At 41.9% G+C, this 24,215-nt stretch overlaps 1 protein-coding gene across 1 annotated transcript; it reads left to right on the top strand.

Moving 5' to 3' along the window:
• The first annotated feature begins 67 nt into the window (after positions 1-67).
• On the top strand, positions 68-21,894 carry LOC106569817 (myosin heavy chain, fast skeletal muscle-like). Its single transcript, XM_045694482.1, has 41 exons — positions 68-95; positions 584-629; positions 762-989; positions 1,349-1,495; positions 1,788-1,944; positions 2,264-2,291; positions 3,460-3,568; positions 3,690-3,782; positions 3,928-3,988; positions 4,147-4,245; positions 6,082-6,185; positions 6,563-6,701; positions 6,980-7,098; positions 7,270-7,419; positions 7,514-7,684; positions 7,884-8,187; positions 8,702-8,766; positions 8,861-8,948; positions 9,060-9,177; positions 9,419-9,542; positions 9,990-10,126; positions 11,171-11,426; positions 11,645-11,887; positions 12,230-12,406; positions 12,499-12,644; positions 14,298-14,388; positions 14,702-15,091; positions 15,213-15,339; positions 15,549-15,667; positions 15,817-16,013; positions 16,110-16,293; positions 16,430-16,595; positions 17,381-17,505; positions 17,677-17,985; positions 18,204-18,407; positions 18,517-18,642; positions 18,791-18,961; positions 19,256-19,360; positions 19,561-19,656; positions 21,345-21,476; positions 21,757-21,894. Exons 3-41 carry the CDS (start codon positions 774-776, stop codon positions 21,775-21,777), a joined length of 5,814 nt encoding a protein of 1,937 aa, XP_045550438.1. The 5' UTR covers positions 68-95; positions 584-629; positions 762-773; the 3' UTR covers positions 21,778-21,894.
• The last annotated feature ends 2,321 nt before the right edge of the window (positions 21,895-24,215 follow it).

The following is a 24,215-nucleotide window of genomic DNA, read 5'->3' on the forward strand; positions in this document are numbered from 1 at the left end:
GGTCCATATTTAACTTTTGCTTGGTTTGCACTTTCAACCAGATATAAGGAGGCTGAGGCCCCAGCATTCATAAGTCAGCTCCTTCTTCCTCTGTGGTAAGACTCTCTCCATCTCCGTAGATTTTTACATTCACTCAGCATCTGAGGTAGTAGCTAAATGCAGCGTTTGAATTGAGTTCTGCATTTTCTCTTATAAGTAAGTCTCTTATAAGATTTTACAATATGCAGTCAAGTGGCATTGATTAAAGCTATTTTTATTATTATTATTTTTACATTAAAGGTGTTATACTTAAAATCTGTCACTTTAATTCACAGTCAAAAGTGGTGCTCCTGCACTTGTTTGTAAATTGAGGGGGTGTTCTAGAATGTAAATGGCTTTTCGGGGGTATTTATTTGAATTCTTGACAGAATGTCTAGTAAAGTGAGTTGCCACCAGGAAAATAAAAAAGTTACCAGTTGCACCTGTAGTTGAATTGGACATGGTTGTAATGATTTGGGTTGAAAGATGCCATTCAAATTGTTTTCTAGCCTTTCGGGGGCTAAACGATAAGGCTTTAGAATAACAACATTCTAATGTTTCACAGGGTCCTCCAAGGAGTACAAATCAATCTGTAGGAGGGGAAAACGAAGGTGCGACATTGTTTGAGTCTTCATATAAAAATGATGGAAATATTCTGTGAGAGATACCGCTTATCTAACTCTGTTGACTGTGGAGGAAGCACCACAGAGTCACTCTAGTTTCTTGTTTCATTTCTTTCCTAGTAATCCGTCACCATGAGTACGGACGCGGAGATGCAAATCTACGGCAAGGCTGCCTTGTACCTTCGTAAGCCTGAGAGGGAGAGGATGGAGGCACAAGCCATGCCTTTTGATTCAAAGAACGCCTGCTATGTGACAGACAAGGTGGAACTGTACCTAAAGGGTTTGGTCACTGCCAGGGCCGATGGAAAGTGTACTGTAACAGTCACGAAACCTGATGGCAGTAAGGAGGTAAGCCTGATCTGAAAAGTATTCAAGTTCAAGTTTGTGCAATTACTCTTTCTTGAAAAATCAACAAAATGAATGAAAAAAAATGCCTATAGGCAATATGAAATCAGTAACAAGAGATAGATTAAGAAGTATTTCTTTGTTTTTTGTAAGCAGAATATAACCTTTAACAATGGCATGGAATTATTGTCATTGATTAGTCAAGAATAACCATTTATGTGTCAATGGGTGTTAAATAACAGAGTAGTTGGATTCAAATGGGGGAATGCATCTTTTTTAAAGATTTAAATAATTAATGAGCAAAATGCATTCAGTCATGTCCAGTTTGATCTGTGTGTAATGTAGAATTCTGACTGTTTCAGGAAGGAAAAGAGTTCAAAGAAGCAGACATCTATCAGATGAACCCCCCTAAGTACGACAAGATTGAGGACATGGCCATGATGACCTACCTGAATGAAGCCTCGGTGTTGTATAACCTCAAAGAGCGTTATGCAGCATGGATGATTTATGTAAGAACCTGCATAAACATATACACACATACATCAACATAAGAAATACACACTTCCAGTACACATACAGTAAATGAACATAAGAAATACACACTTCCAGTACTTAACATACAGTAAATGAACATAAGACATATACACTTCCAGTACTACACATACAAAAAATGAACATAAGAAATACACACTTCCAGTCCTACACATAAATGAACCGTATAAACCAAAACATACCACTGCAGTAGACCAACAAAAAAAACCAAGTACATTTACCCAATTTTATTGAATCCCTTTCATCCAGACCTACTCTGGGCTCTTCTGTGCCACGGTGAACCCCTACAAGTGGCTCCCCGTGTACGACGAAGAGGTTGTCAACGCCTACAGAGGGAAGAAGAGGATGGAGGCTCCACCCCATATCTTCTCCGTCTCTGACAACGCCTTTCAGTTCATGATGATTGGTACGAGATCTCATGGATGGATGGATGGATGGATGGATGGATGGATGGATGGATGGATGGATGGATGGATGGATGGATGGATGGATGGATGGATGGATGGATGGATGGATGGATGGATGGATGGATGGATGGATGGATGGGTGGATGGGTGGATGGATGGATGGATGGAGGGAATCTACCGTTTTCTCATGTAGGTTTGAACATTTTGCCTGGAATATCTGATTTCATAAGCCTTGAATAGAAAATGTTCCAAAATGAAATTCATGATATACCCATAATGTTGCTTGAGAATAATAAACATGATGTTTTTTGGTTCCAGATAAGGAGAACCAGTCCATCCTGATTACGTAAGTTGTTTATGCTGAGTGATTAACCAAAATGTCTTTCCTTTTTTTTTAACAACTTGGGAAAGGCGATACCTAGTCAGTTGCACAACTGAATGCATTATACCATACCCCCTCTGGCCTTATTGCTTAATTAACCATCATTTAGTCACATTACTTTAATTATATATGTAAGTTGTATACATTACATTTGTTTTATTTGATGACTTTATTATTTCATTCCAAGTCATTATCTCTATTCTAGAGAGCTGCTGCCTATGTTGTCTGACAAAATCACTGTTTTAGTAGTTCTTCTAAGTAAATAAGGCATACTTTTATGACTGCTGAATACCAACCACCTAGATCATATATTTTCAGGTAGAGATACCTGGTGAAGCAACATCTCTCTATCCCTCTCCATCGCACGTCTACTGTCTCTTCTCTCCCTCTCTGTGTAGGCGCACAATGGATTATAGTCATTGTAGTTAACACACTCAAACTGGTGCGCCTGGCACCTACCACCATACCCCGTTCAAAGGCACTTAAATCTTTTGTCTTTCCCATTCACCTTCTGAATAGCACACATACATAGTCCATGTCTCAATTGTCTCAAGGCTTAAAAATCCTTCTTTAACCTGTCTCCTCCCCTTCATCTACACTGATTGAAATGGATTTAACAGGTGACATTAATAAGGGATCACAGCTTTCACCTGGATTCACCTGGTCAGTCTATGTCATGGAAAGAGCAAGTGTTCCTAATGTGTTGTAAATGATTAAATGGAAATCAGGTCCAAGTGATTATAATTTAGGAAATCTGATCTCAAAGTATTCCCACACATAAATAGAGAGACATATGTGATCATATCGCAACGTAATCAAGGTTTGAAATTATTATGTTTTTGTTAAATCTGTTTAGGCTTCTTGCGGTCAATTTGCAGTGTACAAATTATTTGCAATTATGTTCCGCCCCCCCCCCCTCCTCAGAAAAAACAACAACATCTGCTTTAATGTATTTGGGATTATTTTGGATTAGACTATGTGCAATAATACATCAATGAGTGGGAATATTTGTTAATTATTTACTTCTGTTAGATAACAGGTCAAAAGTGTATTTTTAAATGCTATTTCTTAGTGAAAGCCAATCTGACACAATCTGTGACTAAAACCCCTCTTTCTCTGTCATATTAACCAGTGGAGAATCCGGTGCAGGAAAGACTGTCAACACCAAGCGTGTCATCCAGTACTTTGCTACCATTGCAGTATCTGGTAGCAAGAAGGAAGCAGACCCCAGCAAAATGCAGGTAGGTTTTGCCGTTTTAACGTATTTCAGTTTGGTGGGCTGTGATTTTTTTTTCCAGTAGTGAATCCTTTTTCAAGAAAGGGTTTATCAGTTTCTTAGCAACTTGTGTTTTTCTCAATCAGGGGTCTCTTGAGGATCAGATCATTGCAGCTAACCCTCTGCTGGAGTCTTATGGTAATGCCAAGACAGTGAGGAACGACAACTCGTCTCGCTTTGTAAGTATGAAGGGCATAATGTGGAAGTGACATTATATTGGGGAAAAAAAACATTCCAACAAACTAACATTTCGAGGGGTTCTATCAAAGTAAAATGTTTGAATTGTTTTGTAGACATATTTCTAACCCCCATGCTCTACCTCAGGGTAAATTCATCAGGATTCACTTCCAAGCAGGCAAACTGGCTAAAGCTGATATTGAGACCTGTGAGTTGGTTTTGATTATTTCTCAATGCTTTCCTTAATTTACACAGAATATTTTAGGAGATCATATCATCACATGTAATGTTCTCGTTCGCTCTCTCTCTCTCTCTCTCTCTCTCTCTTTCTCTCTCTCGCACTCTGTCTCTCTCGTTGTCTCTCAGACCTGCTGGAGAAGTCCAGAGTGGCCTTCCAGCTGCCCGATGAGAGAGGCTACCACATCTTCTACCAGTTGATGACAGGCCACAAACCTGAACTAGTTGGTAAGGAAAAGTAGAGGTTGATGTGAAATTATTCACACCTCCATCTGTGGAACTTATTAAAAAAAAAAAAAATCCTAGTCCATCTATTAATACAATTACAATGAGTTCATCCAAGATAACAAGACATCTAGACATGGGTCTGGTCTTTATAGATCTTTCATGGGAAAGACCTATCAAGTAATGCACTGTGATGCAATACTCTAGGAGCCTCAGTCCAGTCTTTTGAAGCTATTTATTATATACTGCATATAAACTCAGCAAAAAAAAGAAACGTCCTCTCACTGTCAACTGCGTTTATTATGTGTAAATATTTGTATGAACAAAACAAGATTCAACAACTGAGACATAAACTGAACAAGATCCAGAGATATGTGACTAACAGAAATGGAATAATGTGTCCCTGAACAAAGGGGGATCAAAATCAAAAGTAACAGTCAGTATCTGGTGTGGCCACCAGCTGCATTAAGTACTGCAGTGCATCTACTCCTCATGGACTGCACCAGATTTGCCAGTTCATGCTGTGAGATGTTACCCCACTCTTCCACCAAGGCACCTGCATGTTCCTGGATATTTCTGGGGGGAATAGCCCTAGCCCTCACCCTCTGATCCAAAAGGTCCCAGACGTGCTCAATGGGATTGAGATCCGGGCTCTTCGCTGGTCATGGCAGAACACTGACATTCCTGTCTTGCAGGAAATCACGCACAGAACGAGCAGTATGGTTGGTGGCATTGTCATGCTGGAGGGTCATGTCAGGATGAGCCTGCAGGAAGGGTACCACATAATGGAGGAGGATGTCTTCCCTGTAACGCACAGCGTTGAGATTGCCTGCAATGACAACAAGCTCAGTCCGATGATACTGTGACACACCACCCCAGACCATGACGGACCCTCCACCTCCAAATCGATCCCGCTCCAGAGTACAGGCTTCGGTGTAACGCTCATTCCTTCGATGATAAACGCGAATCCGACCATCACCCATGGTGAGACAAAACCACGACTCTGCAGTGAAGAGCACTTTTTGCCAGTCCTGTCTGGTCCAGCGACGGTGGGTTTGTGCCCATAGGCGACGTTGTTGCCGGTGATGTCTGGTGAGGACCTGCCTTACAACAAGCCTACAAGCCCTCATTCCAGCCTCTATCAGCCTATTGTGGACAGTCTGAGCACTGATGGAGGGCTTGTGCGTTCCTGGTGTAACTCGGGCAGTTGTTGTTGACATCCTGTACCTGTCCCGCAGGTGTGCTGTTCGGATGTACCGATCCTGTGCAGGTGTTGTTACACATGGTCTGCCACTGCGAGGACAATCAGCTGTCCGTCCTGTCTCCCTGTAGCGCTGTCTTAGGCGTCTCACAGTACGGACATTGCCAATTATTGCCCTGGCCACATCTGCAGTCCTCATGCCTCCTTGTAGCATGCCTAAGGCACATTCACGCAGATGAGCAGGGACCCTGGGCATCTTTCTTTTGGTGTATTTCAGAGTCAGTAGAAAGGCCTCATTAGTGTCCTAAATTGTCATAACTGCGACCTTAATTGCCTACAGTCTGTAAGCTGTTAGTGTCTTAACGACCGTTCCATAGGTGCATGTTCATTAATTGTTTATGGTTCATTGAACAAGCATGGGAAACAGTGTTTAAACCCTTTACAATGAAGATATGTGAAGTGATTTGGATTTTTACGAATTATCTTTGAAAGACAGGGTCCTGAAAAAGGGACATTTCTTTTTTTGCTGAGTTTATCCTTGAGTCCATCTACTGAGTAAAGGAGGGAGAGATACCGTAAAGGTAGGACATTGGAATTCTACGAGATGTAACTGAGAAGCCATTTTCCGTTGTCCACAGAAATGACGCTCCTCACCACAAACCCCTACGACTTCCCCATGATCAGCCAGGGTCATATCACTGTGCCCAGCATCAACGACAAGGAAGAGCTGGATGCCACAGACGTGAGTTATACAAAGGGTTAGCCAAACTCTAGACATGGAACGGGTAGGAACATAGTGCAATTCCAACTCGGTGACAGATGGGCACCTTTGAGTTAGTTAGACATGTGTCTCAAGGCACTCGTCATGCCTCCACACTTCACCTTTAGGTACATGTAAGACATCCACAAGAGAGTGCCACTAAATGTCCTGTGGAACTGTGTAAAACTGCTTTTGTGCTGTCACACAATAGTGTTGGCCAAAGGTAATCATGTGGAACAGAGAAGCCAGTCAATTCTATCCATCCCGTTTGTTCTGGAGTGAGCACAGAACTGTTATGTACTGTAACTGAGCAAACTACTGTTGACTTCATCACTGTTGTACTTCCTCTCTAATTCCAGGATGCCATTACAATCCTGGGCTTCACTAATGATGAGAAGATGGCCATCTACAAGCTGACAGGAGCTGTAACGCACCATGGCAACTTGAAATTCAAGCAGAAGCAGCGTGAGGAGCAGGCCGAGCCAGACGGCACAGAGGGTGAGTCCCACTCATAGATATACAATATGGAAAGCATTAGACCCATTCCCAAACATAGAAATAGAAACGGTAAGACAGACATTACCACATGAAAGTCAGGTAGGAGATACATTATGGAGACCAAATTCCAACCTCCACAAATGATTTGAAACAAGGGATGAGGATGAAAATCAAAACCTATCCCACTAAAAAGAGTTGGACAAACTTTTTTGTCAGTGTAACATCAGAAACAAGCGATCTTGAGTGCCTGAGTCTGTTGATGTTGGTTCTCTCTCCAGTGGCTGATAAAATAGGCTACCTGCTGGGCCTGAACTCAGCTGAGTTGCTGAAATGTCTGTGCTATCCCAGAGTGAAGGTTGGCAACGAGTATGTGACCAAGGGACAGACTGTGGCTCAGGTAAGGTGAAACACAGCATCTACCATTTTCTGAGCACCTGAATTCTTTTGGGGATGAGAACATTGCCTTTTTTTCAATAGTAGGTCTAATGTTGTTTTTCCAAACGCTTATCACCTCATCACTAGACATGGTCAATATCTCATGTATTAATATGAGGTATTATCATTGCAGGTTTATAATGCAGTCATGGCTCTGGCCAAGTCCATCTATGAGAGGATGTTCTTGTGGATGGTCATCCGTATCAACGAGATGTTGGACACCAAGAATCCAAGGCAGTTCTATATCGGTGTGCTGGACATTGCCGGGTTTGAGATCTTTGATGTGAGTATGAGACCAGAACAAGACAGTTAGTTGTGATTGAAAGGGATTACAGCCTTGTATGATGAAAATATCCCTTTTGAAATTCCTTCCACAGTACAACAGCATGGAGCAGCTGTGCATCAACTTCACCAATGAGAAGCTGCAACAGTTTTTCAACCACACCATGTTCGTCCTGGAACAAGAGGAGTACAAGAAGGAGGGAATCGTCTGGGAATTCATTGACTTTGGCATGGACTTGGCTGCCTGCATTGAGCTTATTGAGAAGGTAAGCTGTCTTTGAGGATTATACTGGACCACAACAGCAAAGCTCATAGCGAGTGATGTGTGATATATTATCACGGTGGTACAACGTTTCTGAACATTGAGAAGTCAATATGTCTCCTATTATGTGACTAAAGGAATAGAATCCTAAAATAGCATGTTTACTAAAGGAATAAATGTCTCTTAAATCTCTTTTCGTAAAGCCATTGGGCATCTTCTCCATCCTTGAAGAGGAGTGCATGTTCCCCAAGGCTTCAGACACTACCTTCAAGAACAAGTTGAACGACCAGCATCTTGGCAAAACCAAGGCGTTTGAGAAGCCCAAGCCTGCCAAAGGCAAGCCAGAGGCCCACTTCTCTCTCGTACACTACGCCGGCACTGTGGACTACAACATCACTGGCTGGCTGGATAAGAACAAGGACCCCCTGAACGAATCAGTTATTCTGATGTACGGGAAAGCCTCAGTCAAACTGATGGCTACCCTGTACCCTGCTGCCCCACCTGAGGGTAAGACTAGCATCACGTATCTAGCATCACATATCTACCTCAATGACCTGGTACCCCTGCACATCGACTCGTACTGGTACCTTGTGTATATAGCCAAGTTATTGTTACTCATTGTGTATTTTTTCCACATGTTATTATTTTTTTCTATATTTTTCTCTTAATGTTGTTGGGAAGGACCCGTGAGTCAGCATTTCACTGTTGGTTTACAACTGTTGTTTACGAAGCATGTGACAAATTAAATTGTATTCGTCTTTGAACGTTTCACAATTTCTCAGGGTTATTCACTGGGTTAATTTTCTCCTACAATATGTGTTAATTTACACGATCTCATCGGCACCATTTGCATTAGGATAAGTGTGAAGATATCCTGACATGATCTGGTTTATAATTAGTGTGCTTGCTGAAGACAACACCACTATCGATATCTTACATCTTATTATTCTTCTATTTATTCTGCCCGCTCTAGGAAATGTACTTTTCTAGCTAACTCTTACTTTTCCCCTCATTTTAACAGATAAAGCCAAGAAAGGAGGCAAGAAGAAGGGTGGTTCCATGCAGACTGTGTCCTCCCAGTTCAGGGTGAGCTTTTGAAATGTGTATATTCAGTCCTTCAAAATGTGCAATGATGATGATAAATTATTTTCTGAGAAAATGGTTTGTATCCCTCTTTCAGGAGAACTTACACAAGCTGATGACCAACTTGAGGAGCACTCATCCTCACTTTGTGCGCTGCCTGATCCCCAACGAGTCAAAGACTCCAGGTGTTTATTGACTTAAATAGGGCATCTTATCAGTACAGGATCACTAACCTTAACCATCTGAATCTTTAACCTGTTTATGAATATTAAAAGAGACTTGGTTTGTTTTTCCAGGTCTGATGGAGAACTTCCTGGTTATCCACCAGCTCAGGTGTAATGGTGTTCTGGAGGGTATCAGGATCTGCAGAAAGGGCTTCCCCAGCAGAATCATCTATGCTGACTTCAAGCAGAGGTACACACACACACACACACACACACACACACACACACACACACACACACACACACACACACACACACACACACACACACACACACACACACACACACACACACACACACACACACACACACACACACACACACACACACACCTGCTCCAAGGGTTTTCCCAGCACCAGAATAGTCTTACCTTTCACTTAATTTGACCAACCTGTTTCATCTTGACACGTTAAAAATGTCTCCTCATTCAGGTATAAAGTACTGAATGCCAGTGTCATCCCAGAGGGCCAGTTCATGGACAACAAGAAGGCTTCTGAGAAGCTACTTGGGTCCATTGATGTAAATCACGAGGATTATAAGTTTGGACACACCAAGGTCAGTCAAATACAACCCAGCCATGGCTGACAACAAATCACAACTTCAATGATAATATAAACCCTAACCATTCATCATTTTTCCAGTTGGTATATCTATGATATTGTTATTTCTTCTTCGTTTAACTAATTGAAAAGGTGGAAAAACATTGTTCCTTTAAAAAAAAATCAAATTCAAACATCACAAGTATAGAACAGAGAAACTCAACTCATTATCATATGCATTGTGTTAGTGGTATGGCTGCAGTTAAATCAATAGACATTATTAATCTACAACTGTACAATAACTAACATCTTATAAACAACCTATCCCATGGTTTGTTTGTAAGAATTGCAATGTTTATGTTGTTCAAATCAGTCTAGTGGTGGTTTTCCCCTCTTTTCAGTCAACCATTTATATCTGTCACCATCTGACTGTGGTTCCATTGACAATGTTTACTTGTTTCAGGTGTTCTTCAAAGCCGGTCTGCTGGGTGTCCTGGAGGAGATGAGAGATGAGAAGCTAGCAGCTCTGGTCGGCATGGTCCAGGCTCTCAGCCGTGGATTCCTCATGAGGAGAGAGTTCACCAAGATGATGGAGAGGAGGTGAGAAATAGTAGACATCTTGGCAAAGCGTTCTGTGAACCACCTGTATGTAATTCATTATGATTATATACTGTATATGATGTGAGTTGATCAGAATGAGAAAGTACGTATTTTAATGCTCTACTAACGCTGTAGTTTGGGAATTGGCAAGCTGTTCAATAGGCCATTTAAATTTGGGATATTAACATATTAATTTCTTAATTATGGCTAGGGTGCGAAATGCAAAATAAATCATTCGAAATATTTAACTTTCATACATTCACAAGTGTAATACACCAAATTAAAGCTTAACTTCTTGTTAATCTAGCCACCGTGTCAGATTTCAAAAAGGCTTTACGGCGACAGCAAACCATGCTATTATCTGAGGACAGCACCCCATCAAACAAACACATGACAATCATAATTCAACCCGCCAGGCGTGACAGAAAACTCAGAAATAATGATATAATTCATGCCTTACCTTTGAAGATCTTCTTCTGTTGGCACTCCAATATGTCCCATAAACATCATAAATGGTCCTTTTGTTCGATAAATTCCGTCGTTATATCTCCAACATGTCCATTTATTTGGCGCGTGAAAATACTGCCCCCTATCCCAAACAGGTTTTAAGTATACAAAATGCTTCATGAGCTTGTCAGTCTTGTCACTGAGAGCACAGTCTATGAATTTAACAGAGGTTACATTTCAATTTAAACAGAAAAAGCCTTAGCCTTTGCAAAGTTTGTTAATAGAATTACAGTAAAATCTCCTTTCATTTCATTCTGTTAACTTACAGTTCTTCCTGTGAATGTGTTTTTGTCAAATTTGTCCTTGTGTATAGAGTTGTTTGGTTTGTTAAACTTTGAAATCAATGGTTTTGTTTGGTGTACATTTTAAAGTGAAAAGCCTCATCCATTATCATGCCTGGTTACATTTCTCTAACCCAATTCCTCAACTGTATACCAAAAGTGTCACAAGGCTCTGTTGTGGTATTCTTTGACTCCCAGAATGTAGCTTTATTAAGCATGTCACTCACCATGCTACTCTATCCTTTCTGTTGACCAGAGAGTCCATCTTCTCCATCCAGTACAACATCCGTTCATTCATGAATGTGAAAACCTGGCCATGGATGAAGTTGTACTTCAAGATCAAGCCCCTGCTGCAAAGCGCTGAGACTGAGAAGGAGCTGGCCAACATGAAGGAGAACTATGAGAAGATGAAGACAGATCTGGCCAAGGCTCTGGCCGCTAAGAAGCATTTGGAGGAGAAGTTAGTGTCCCTGGTGCAGGAGAGGGCAGACCTGGCTCTCCAAGTCGCATCTGTAAGTGACCAACGACCCTCATCAAGGCATATTTACACACACACAAACACACACATGCACACTCTGAAGTTCGTGGCTAAGTCCCACGTTTTTATAGCCCATGTTAAAAATACATTTCATGAATTTATATTGATTTCCTCTGATCTCTGACTAAATAAAGTCTATATTTTGATACACAAAAGGAGGCCTCTGAATTTATTCTCCTGTTCTGAAACCAGGAAGGTGAAAGTCTGAACGATGCTGAGGAAAGGTGCGAGGGGCTCATCAAGAGCAAGATCCAGCTGGAGGCCAAACTCAAAGAGATGACTGAGAGGCTGGAGGATGAGGAGGAGATGAATGCTGAGTTGACTGCCAAGAAGAGGAAGCTGGAAGACGAGTGCTCTGAGCTGAAGAAGGACATTGATGACCTGGAGCTCACCCTAGCCAAAGTGGAGAAGGAGAAGCACGCCACTGAAAACAAGGTCTTGTGTTTTTACCAGAGACAGTCTAACCACCAAACAATAATCAACTCAAAACATAGCTTAACAGAAATGGAATTCAAGTCGTGTTGTGGGTGCAGGAAAAATGAAAAATAGTTGATTTTCAGTTGCGGAGTATTCCCCACACTCATTGCATGTTCCCCCCTCGTTTATGAATTCCATTCAGTACACTGGCATGGTGTACACTTCCATTTAGTGTTGAATATGGTGCAGTACTTGTTGACACATTTCTAATATAAATTAAATGAATGCAATATATATCAAACTAAATCTCTCCTTTATGGTGAAGAGCCCAAAGACTCATTTTGTTGTGGTGGTTTTCAGGTTAAAAACCTGACAGAGGAGATGGCGTCTTTGGATGAGAGTGTTGCCAAGCTGACCAAGGAGAAGAAATCCCTCCAAGAGGCCCACCAGCAGACACTGGACGACCTGCAGGCAGAGGAGGACAAAGTCAACACTCTGACCAAGGCCAAGACCAAGCTGGAACAGCAAGTGGACGACGTGAGAGGAGTTTGACATTTTGGACATGATAGTATATGAGATGATATTACCTTAAGTTGTTAAGATTTGAACATTGTGTTTATATCTTATAGCTTGAGGGTTCTCTGGAGCAAGAGAAGAAGCTCCGTATGGACCTTGAAAGAGCCAAGAGAAAGCTGGAGGGAGATCTGAAACTGGCCCAGGAGTCCATAATGGACCTGGAGAATGACAAGCAGCAAGCTGATGAGAAAATCAAGAAGTAAACACAAACAAATTACGACAGTATTACCTGCCATATTGATCAAAATAATAGTTGTTCTTGACTAACTGTTCTAATTATGAATGACCATTTGCATGTGATTCTTAACCTCTCTGGGGCAGGCGGGACGAATTCGTCCCACCTACGTAACAGCCAGTTGAATCCTGTGGCGCGATTTTCAAAACCTTTGAAATGCTATTACTTCAATTTCTCAAACATATGACTATTTCACACCATTTTAAAGACAAGACTCTCGTTAATCTAACCACACTGTCCGATTTCAAAAAGGCTTTACAACGAAAGCAAAACATTAGATTATGTCAGCAGAGTACCAAGCCAGAAATAATCAGACACCCATTTTTCAAGCTAGCATATAATGTCACAAAAACCCAGAAGACAGCTAAATGCAGCACTAACCTTTGATGATCTTCATCAGATGACAACCCTAGGACATTATGTTATACAATACATGCATGTTTTGTTCAATCAAGTTCATATTTATATCAAAAACCAGCTTTTTACATTAGCATGTGACGTTCAGAACTAGCATACCCCCCGCAAACTTCCGGCGAATTCACTAACAATTTACTAAATTACTCACGATAAACGTTCACAAAAAGCATAACAATTATTTTAAGAATTATAGATACAGAACTCCACTATGCACTCTATATGTCCAATTTTAAAATAGCTTTTTGGTGAAAGCACATTTTGCAATATTCTAAGTACATAGCCCAGCCATCATGGGCTAGCTATTTAGACACCCGGCAAGTTTAGCACTCACCAATATCAGATTTACTATTATAAAAGTTTGATTACCTTTTGTTGTCTTCGTCAGAATGCACTCCCAGGACTGCTACTTCAATAACAAATGTTGGTTTGGTCCAAAATAATCCATCGTTATATCCGAATAGCGGCGTTTTGTTAGTGCGTCCCAGACACTATCCGAAATGGTAAATCAGGGTCGCGCGCATGGCGCAATTCGTGACAAAAAAAATCTAAATATTCCATTACCGTACTTCGAAGCATGTCAACCGCTGTTTAAAATCCATTTTTATGCAATTTTTCTCGTAAAAAAGCGATAATATTCCGACCGGGAATGTCCATTTAGCTAAACAGAGGAAAGAAAACAAAGCTTTCGGTCGACGCGGGCACGAGCCTGAGTCTCACAGTACTGTAACCAGCCACTACCCAAACGCGCTACTTTGTTTCAGCCAGAGCCTGCAAAGCCACGATTCAGCGTTTTGCCGCCTTCTGAGAACCTATGGCAGCCGTAGGAAGTGTCACGGGACAGCTAAGATCCTCACTCTTCAATAAACAGAGACAAGAAGAACGACACCTTGTCAGACAGGCCACTTCCTGCATGCAATCTTCTCAGGTTTTTGCCTGCCATATGAGTTCTGTTATACTCACAGACACCATTCAAACAGTTTTAGAAACTTTAGGGTGTTTTCTATCCAAAGCCAATAATTATATGCATATTCTAGTTACTGGGCAGGAGTAGTAACCAGATTAAATCGGGTACGTTTTTTATCCAACCGTGTCAATACTGCCCCCTAGCCCTAACAGGTTAACAGGAAACTGAATGGTATGATACTCTGTCTTTACAATATCGAACCAAAACTCTGCAATCTACGTGTTTGTGTTTCTTAGAAAGGAGTTTGAGACCAGCCAGCTCCTCAGCAAGGTTGAGGATGAACAGTCTCTGGGAGCTCAGTTGCAGAAGAAGATCAAGGAACTCCAGGTACAGTACAGGATCTAAGCTCCAGTACAGGAAAGCCAACACCTGAATCGGTTCCTTCATTTCCTGAAAACAATTATTCTGGTAGCACACATCTTTGCTGGTGGCTTCTGATGGCTCAGTAGGATGGAAGATGGTGCTTCTTACCGCTGCTTCGTACCATTGTAAATATGGTGCTTTTTATCATTGTGGTTTTGGTTCCTGCATGGGCAAGTTTCTACTGAATATATTATTGGAACTGGCTTAGTATGAACATATTCAATTGTTTCAACTGCATTGTAGTGTTCATTCCTCCTGCTCCTGTCTCCTGTTCTAGGCCCGTATTGAGGAGCTGGAGGAGGAAATTGAAGCTGAGCGTGCTGCCAGGGCTAAGGTTGAGAAGCAGAGGGCCGATCTCTCCAGGGAACTTGAGGAGATCAGCGAGAGGCTGGAGGAGGCCGGAGGCGCCACTTCTGCTCAGATTGATATGAACAAGAAGCGTGAGGCTGAGTTCCAGAAGCTGCGTCGTGATCTTGAAGAGTCCACTTTGCAGCATGAGGCCACAGCCGCCGCTCTGCGCAAGAAGCAGGCCGACAGTGTGGCTGAGCTCGGGGAGCAGATCGACAACCTGCAGCGTGTCAAGCAGAAGCTAGAGAAGGAGAAGAGCGAGTACAAGATGGAGATTGATGACCTCTCCAGCAACATGGAGGCCGTCGCCAAGGCTAAGGTGAGTAGTGATGTTTTGATCAAGCAGTGTTGAGGAGGGTCAACTACATTACCATTCCAGAGAACTGCAGCTGACAGGAGTCCCATATATAAAGTAATGATGGAACATGTTTCACTAACAGGGCAATCTGGAGAAGATGTGTCGTACTCTTGAGGACCAGCTGAGTGAGCTCAAGACTAAGAATGATGAGAATGTTCGCCAGGTCAACGACATCAGCGGACAGAGGGCCAGACTCCTGACAGAAAATGGTACCATCATCAACAATGAACAACAAACTGATGCTTTCCTTCAGTAAAACACAATAACATGTATTGGGGGCTATATCCTGATAGTCCAGTCCACAATAGTTCCTAGCGTAATATTCACCACATAACATTGCCCTACGATACCTAAAAATACATTTTCAATCTTAGGAGGTCAGAGACCCCATTAACGAGATATCCCTTTATCCCTGCAGGTGAGTTTGGACGCCAGCTGGAGGAGAAGGAAGCCCTGGTGTCTCAGCTGACCAGAGGCAAACAGGCATTCACCCAGCAGGTGGAGGAGCTGAAGAGGCAGATTGAGGAGGAGGTCAAGGTAAGGGACACAAAATGGATACCACCGACCACAGAGTTTATAGCCATATCTTCATATAGACGGTGACTACGCCACCCTCAGAGACTTCTACTGTCATTTGTTTTACTATCTCTCTAAAATCTCTTTGTCTTTGTCTTTCTCTCTCACAGGCTAAAAACGCCCTGGCCCACGGTGTCCAGTCTGCCCGCCATGACTGTGACCTCCTGAGAGAGCAGTTTGAAGAGGAGCAGGAGGCCAAGGCAGAGCTGCAACGCGGCATGTCCAAAGCGAACAGTGAGGTGGCTCAGTGGAGGACTAAGTATGAAACTGATGCCATCCAGCGCACAGAGGAGCTGGAGGAGGCCAAGTAAGTCACACCCAACAGCAAAAACTCAAATATAGGGTGTGGATGGTGAGGGTCCATATGTATTGTAACATTTCTACACCTTCTGTCATCCAAAAGGAAGAAGCTGGCCCAGCGTCTACAGGACGCTGAGGAGACCATTGAGGCAACCAACTCCAAGTGCGCCTCCCTGGAGAAGACCAAGCAGAGGCTGCAGGGAGAGGTGGAGGACCTCATGATTGACGTTGAGAGAGCCAACGCAATGGCCGCCAACCTAGACAAGAAGCAGCGGAACTTTGACAAGGTGAAAATAAATAAACCTCACGCTAGGTTGACATTTTCTATCTGCTATATTACCAATTGTAGTATAATTGCAGCGTTTTTCTGATTCAAAACTCTTCATCAATTACTTGTAATGAAAATCTCATGGATTCCCCTAGGTCCTGGCAGAATGGAAGCAGAAGTATGAGGAGGGCCAGGCTGAGCTGGAAGGAGCTCAGAAGGAGGCTCGCTCTATGAGCACTGAACTCTTCAAGTTGAAGAACTCCTACGAGGAGGCTCTGGATCATCTGGAGACTCTGAAGAGAGAGAACAAGAACCTGCAACGTGAGCATTTGACAGCAGTTTTACTTGGCTCATGTTTGACTCGGGGTTTTGAACATTTAGGAAACTGTAACCATCAACATTTCTATTACACCATTTTAGAACGGTATAACATTTAAAAAACTTCACTTGTAATCGGTATTCCTTTGAACAGCCCAAGGAAGTGGGGGCAATTAGATTTGCAAGACTGTATGAAGTGCTGATTAATTAATTAATTATTATGATTGAAGGTGTTTTCGTAAATTCCATCTGAAGTGCCAGAGTGCGCTCTGGGCGTTCGTAAATTCAGAGCGTTGTCAGATTGTCCGTTTGTAAATTCATAGCGTTTTGCTCTCGGAGTGTTCAGAGCACACACTGGACACTGGCCGACGAGTAGGTTTGATCCGAGCGTTCTGACCTCACAACAGCAGTCAAGCACCCAAGCTAACTGGCTAATGTTGGCTAGCTACTTCCAGACACAAATGAGAGAACACCTCGCTCTGACAATTTTACTCGCCCTAACAGAGCTGGTTAGGCTGTTTTCATCTTATCCAGAGCGTTGGTGACTGTATCTGTGCTGTTGGCAACAATTTAAATACGCTTTTTTTGCCGACAAGTACCATATTCAGAGGGTGTTGAGCATTCATAAATGTATGAATTATTCTGTGCTCTGGCACACTCAGATGAGAGTGCTCTGAAATCGGAGTAGGTAGCCAGAGTGAATTTACGAACGCACCCTCAATGTCAACTTCAGTGCATTGGCGATATCCACTGAAAATCTCCCAAGCCTAAACTGCTTGTGTGTGCAGAGGAGATCTCTGACCTGACTGAGCAGATCGGAGAGACTGGCAAGAGCATCCACGAGCTGGAGAAGGCCAAGAAGACCGTGGAGACAGAGAAGTCTGAGATCCAGACTGCTCTGGAGGAGGCTGAGGTACAAACTGCCGCTGTTTGATGAGAAAAGTAGTGTAACAATAGCCAATGCCAGCTACATTCCAATGCTCCTTGTATTGGTGTTTATCATAGTTATATATATTTAGTTCCTTGTGTTATACACAACTAAATGTATTGAACACAATTTACCCGACTGCTTCTCCTTGTCCAGGGAACACTGGAGCACGAGGAAGCCAAGATTCTGCGTGTGCAGCTGGAGCTGAACCAGATCAAGGGTGAGGTGGACAGGAAGATCGCTGAGAAAGATGAGGAGATGGAGCAGATCAAGAGGAACAGCCAGAGGATGATTGACTCCATGCAGAGCACCCTGGACTCTGAGGTCAGGAGCAGGAATGACGCCCTGAGGGTGAAGAAGAAGATGGAGGGAGACCTGAACGAGATGGAGATCCAGCTGAGCCACTCCAACAGGCAGGCCGCTGAGGCCCAGAAACAGCTGAGGAACGTCCAGGGACTGCTCAAGGTAAAGGGACTAGGCCCTCAGGCTCAAACATCTGAACATGTGGAGAGATTTTTTTTGTAAATCTGTAGAAAAGAATAGAACAGAGGAATTGAATAGTGTAATATACTGCAGAAAGGTAGGGATATTGTGGAAATTCTTACCAATGAACAGTTCTGTCACCAATCCTATCGTCTCTACTTCCACAAGTCCTAATGAACCTATGTCATTTTGAACCTCAGGATGCCCAATTGCACCTTGATGACGCTGTCCGTGCCTCAGAGGACATGAAGGAGCAGGTAGCCATGGTGGAGCGCAGGAACGGTCTGATGATAGCTGAAATTGAGGAGCTGAGAGTTGCTCTGGAGCAGACTGAGAGAGGCCGCAAAGTGGCTGAGACTGAGCTGGTAGACGCCAGCGAGCGCGTTGGACTGCTGCACTCCCAGGTACGGCTCTAAGCCATTTCTCATTAAACTCAACCAAGCATACCTTTTCTGCCTTGTGACTTGTTAGTTATTTTGAGATTCAAACAAATGGTCTTGTTTCATCCTCCAGAACACCAGCCTTCTGAACACCAAGAAGAAGCTGGAGACTGACCTGGTGCAGGTGCAGGGAGAGGTGGACGACATCGTCCAGGAGGCCAGGAACGCAGAGGAGAAGGCCAAGAAGGCCATCACTGACGTGAGTCTTTATGATCTATTGATATACATCCACTTGATTTGTCACCAAGGGCCAATGGAAGCTGGGCTGGTTTACAACAACAAAGATCTCAGAGGGATGTTATGATTGGTGCCAATTGGTGCATAAATTAAATAAACTACCATTCCAGGCGGCCATGATGGCTGAGGAGCTGAAGAAGGAGCAGGACACCAGCTCTCACCTGGAGAGGATGAAGAAGAACCTGGAGATTACAGTCAAGGACCTGCAGCACCGCCTGGATGAGGCTGAGAATCTGGCCATGAAGGGAGGCAAGAAGCAGCTCCAGAAACTGGAGTCCAGGGTGAGTTGACAGCACAATGGATTAGGGTATATTGAAAGACTGATTTCAGGAAATGTATTTGATAATACACACAGGACCATTGTGTAATGACTTTTTCTCTCAATAACCCACCTAGATAATGAAAAGCTGTTATCATTACAGACCCCTTCAATGAAAATTGTAGAAGCACATAGGAACAGGCAACAATCTTGACTCCTTGACTGAGTAGAACAATATACCTCTGTTTTACAAAGCTTTGTTAAATCTGATTTCACCCCTTCAAACAAATGCCTACATTAATTTCTTCCACACTAGGTGCGTGAGCTTGAGACTGAGGTGGAGGCTGAGCAGAGAAGAGGTGCAGACGCAGTCAAGGGAGTCCGCAAGTATGAGCGCAGAGTCAAGGAGCTCACTTACCAGGTAAGAGAAAGCGCCTTCTTCAAACACTTCCCACTGGGAACACTGGTTAAATCAACGTCGTTTCCACGTCATTTCAATGAAAATATGTTGAACCAACGTGGAATAGATGTTGAATTGATGCCTTTGCCCAGTGGGTTGACACAAACACAGACAGGTTTGTGTATAAAACTGATTACTGATCATTTGATCTTCTCCCACAGACTGAGGAGGATAAGAAGAACGTTGGCAGACTTCAGGACCTGGTAGATAAGCTGCAGATGAAAGTGAAAGCCTACAAGAGACAGGCTGAGGAAGCGGTGAGCACCCTTAATTAGTCAAATACTCTGAAAGCATACATTCAAAAATATATTTCTTCACTAGTAGACATTACAACATTTTAGTTTACGCTTTTGGAATGCCTCGCAAAGAGGGGCACTGATTGGTAAATGCTGAGTTTCCCTTTGAGCATGGTGAAGTTACTAATAAGCCGTTCAATATTGTATCAATATACCCAGTCACTACAAAGATACAGACGTCCTTCCTAACGGAGTTGCCGGAGAGGAAGGAAACCCATCAGCAATTTTATCAGAGTTTAATGGCTGTGATAGGAGAAAACTGAGGATGGATCAGCAACATTGTAGTTACTCTTCAATACTAACCTAAATTACAGAGTGAAAAGGGAGCCTGTCCAGTATAAAAATATTCCAAAACATGCATCCTTTTTGCAACAACCCACAGGGCACAGACATTTCTTGGGATAGTTTTGATTTATATTTGGTTGAGCTGTCAACTAACCGTGAATTCAACGTGAAATCAACAACAAATGTCACCACTTCTATGAATTAAGGTAAAATCTTGGTTGAAAAAAAGACAAAAAGCCCTTACGTTGATTACTTTTTGCAAATCAAATCAGTTTTCCAGGTTGAGTCAACGTCATCACTTTTTTGGGGGTTGTATAAACAACGTTGATTCAGCCATTTTTTGCCCATTGGGAAGGCACTAAAGTGATACCGCAAAAAAAGCGTAGTATTTTCAAGCATGGTGATGGCTGCATCATGTTATGGGTGTGCTTGTCATTGGCAAGGACTGGGGAGTTTTTCAGTACAAAAAAAAACAGCATGAGCTCAGCAAAGACAAAATCCTAGAGGAAAAACTTGGTTCAGTCTGCTTTTCACCAGACACTAGGAGATTAATTCACCTTTCAGCAAGACACTAACCTAAAACACAAGAACAAGTCTACATTGATTTTGCTTACCAGGAAGACAGGGTATGTTCCTGATTGGCTGAGTTACAGTTTTGACTTAAATCTGCTTGAAAGTCTATGGTAAACTTAACTATGTCTATCTAGCAGTGATTAACATCCAAATCGATAGTGCATGAAGATTTTTGAAAGTAATAATTGGCTAAAATTGAACGATCCAGGTGTTTTAAGCTCTTTGAGACTGACCCAAAAAGATTTAAATTGACTCGGGGGGTACTTATATATATATATATATATATATATATATACATGTATACACATGTATACACATGCAAAAGTATGTGGACACCCTGTCAAATATTAAAGCCACACCCGTTGCTGACAGGTGTATTATATCGAGCATACAGCCATACAATCACCATAGGCAGACACATTGTTCTATTTTTCATTATTTTTAGATTTTTTGGAATCCAGTTTGTCATTCCAGAGTAGTTTATGTAGATCGTTGACAAAAAAATAAATTTCAATCCATTTAAATCCTAATTTATAAGACTATCAAATGTGACGAAATCGAAAGGGAGTTAGGCACTTTACGCCCCTGGAGGGAGTGGTTTGATCCCCCGTCCCACCACTCACTTTCTCTGCTTAATCATCTATTTCCCTACATACTTTGCAATCTTAAATCGGTCCAAAAAAAATTAAAAACTGTAAAATACTTAAAAAAAAAAATCATATTAATTTGCTACCTGAAGCTTCAAACTTTGAATGCTGATGTTGTGCTCTCCCTCTCTGTTCCTCACACAGGAGGAACAAGCCAACGGCCACATGTCTAAGTTCCGGAAGGTTCAGCATGAACTGGAGGAGGCTGAGGAGCGTGCTGACATCGCTGAGACTCAAGTCAACAAGCTCAGAGCCAAATCCCGCAGCACTGGAAAGGTACAGAGCTGCTACTAAACCTACATCTGACAAATGCTCAGATATGACTACATCAACACCACCTATGATCCAGTCTTCACAGAAATCAATATTGATCTTTTACACTCACTAAAATGTAGGTATTTAAGATTGCTAATAAGCACATTTAATGTAGGGCAAAAAAACAAACAAGATTAAGGCTGAGCACTGAGCCTTAAATGCTGGATCCATTATACTCTTTCCAAGTGTATACACGCTCATGAATACAGATTTATCTTTTTTTTTTTGGTTTTTTTTACAGGGCAAAGAAGTTGCTGAATAAACAAAAGAAGAAGTTGCTTAATAAACAAGACAAATGTCTTATATCATTTTCCTGTGTTGCATAAAATATGATTTTCATGGTGAAAATGATCATTGATTAAAAACATGTAGGCCTACATACTCCTTGTGATGGTGGACTTATTACTCAGCAAACAGTTTTTTCATACCACAAAAATATTGTAATTTGTACCATATTGTATTCTGGGATTCCAACAACAACAAATGCCACTTATTTTGGTAAACAGATGAGTGATGGGGCTGGAGAAACGCAACCAATCTGAAATTCATAGACTGAGCTATGGATGCCATAAAATCCTAAATGAACCTTTTACACTTGGGGGGGGGGGATATTGACCTACAGTGTATGGAAAGGCCCAAATTGAAACATTTCAAAAAATAAATCAAGAGAGAAGCATATGCACAACCATGGTAGCAATTGAAAGGGAACACTGGAGATTATGGAGAAATTCTCAGAACAAAGTTCTCAGGAAACAGACTGAATTACACATTATCTCTGGTGATCAGACTACGTAAACATACTGTAAATGTGGTGGTGGTGGAAAAATTACCCAATTGTCATACTTGACTAAAAATGAAGATAACTTCTGTGGAAGACCAGGGTTTGGTCAAGACGTTTACACATATCAGGGTTTGGTCAAGACATTTACACATACCAGATACAGACAGAATGGCATTAGCTCAGTTTCAATGGTGTTTATTTAAATAAGAAACAAAAAGGACTCCTCCGGGATAACATTTTCTGGGCTCCTGCTGTATCCAATGGAGAACAAAACCCAACTCCCTCCGTTGTCTCTGGTACTACCCACAACTATACAGACGAAACCTCTCTTCCCCACTACCCACCCCCCATGTTCTGGCAGCTTTATGGGACTCATCCAGCTGGTGAGCAATCAGCCCCTTGATTACTCACCAACCACAATCAGCCTCAATTATTCCTGGCCAGTGAGCCCATCGAGACCTGGTACGTCCAGAATAGGGAGCCATCGCTGTGTCTTGTAGACTCCGTCTGTAACCAGGCCTCGATGAGTCTCCCCTGGGTGGCTTATAAAACAATTACTCAAGTAAAAGTGATTCACTCAATAAATTACATCTTGAGTAAAAGTAAAAGTATTTGGTTTTCAATATAAATCATTTAAAATTCCTTACATTACGCTAACCAGACGGTACATTTTTCTTGTTGTTTTATTCAATTTCATTTACCGATAGCCATGGTCATATTCCAACACTCAGACATCATTTACAAACAAAGCATTTGTGTTTATTGAGTCCGCCTTATCAGAGGCAGTAGGGAAGACCATGTGTTCTTTTGACAAGTGCATGACTTGCTAAGCAATCGAATGTTACGAATTGGGTGGCAGGGAAAATGTTTGAGTAAAATATATTTATTTTGTTTAGGAATATATTGGGGTAAAAATAAAAGTTGTCAGAAATATAAATAGTAAGATACCCCCCAAAATATGTTTATTTAGTTACTTTATACCACTGAATAAATGGCTAATGAACATCTGACCAAATTACGTGAGATTTTAGTTCTGGGTTAACCGAGATTATGCCCACAAATGGTAAAAGAAATTACAAACATGATAAGGATTTATCATTAGTCAATTAGCATTTCCAATAGAGCTGGGGCAGATATACACTTCTGGAGAGAGGCACTTTATGTCCTTCCTTGGCTTGGAAAAAGGTGATGGTGTCAACATGCAACATAAGTGCGTCCTCGTCAAACTCGAGGTCGATGTAGAAGAACAAAAGGCATGTCCACTTCCGCTTTAGGGTTCAACCGCTGCTCCTCAAAACAGAAACAGTGGGAGGAGGAAAGAGAAACGTGTGTTAAACATTCAGATAGACAAGTCTCAATATGGAGGTCAATACATTTTACATTTACATTTACATTTACATTTTTACATTTTAGTCATTTAGCAGACGCTCTTATCCCTAAACCAAGCAAAATAAATGTAGATGAAGCTGTATGTGAGCTGCGGTGCTTACCCAGAAAGTCTTGCAGTCAATGAAGAGATGAACACGCCAACATGTACTCGAAAGGTTCTTACTTTGTATTTTATATTATTTGAATTCAATATCGTTCATCCAGCCCAACATTTCAGCTCCCTTCTTCAAGAGATGCTGGTTGATTGCCATTGGAGATAATGACTAAAGACTAGTGTGTAAACATCAGAGAGACGGGCTCATTATACATGTCAATCTCTAGCCTTGCCCCCAGCCGTTTACCATGTGATTTCTGACAACACAAGGCTAGTCAATGTCTGACAGAAAAGTGAGTGAGAAGATACTTTACAAATACTCAACATTTGTTCATCTAAAATATGTCCTTGAGAACAAATAGTGCTTGTATTAGCTTTCCAAGTTACCATGGAAATTATACATTACATTACCAGCTTTGCCATTTTATGTGTACCC

This window comes from Salmo salar, chromosome ssa14, assembly GCF_905237065.1.
Source record: "Salmo salar chromosome ssa14, Ssal_v3.1, whole genome shotgun sequence".
Taxonomy (NCBI): Eukaryota; Metazoa; Chordata; class Actinopteri; order Salmoniformes; family Salmonidae; genus Salmo; species Salmo salar.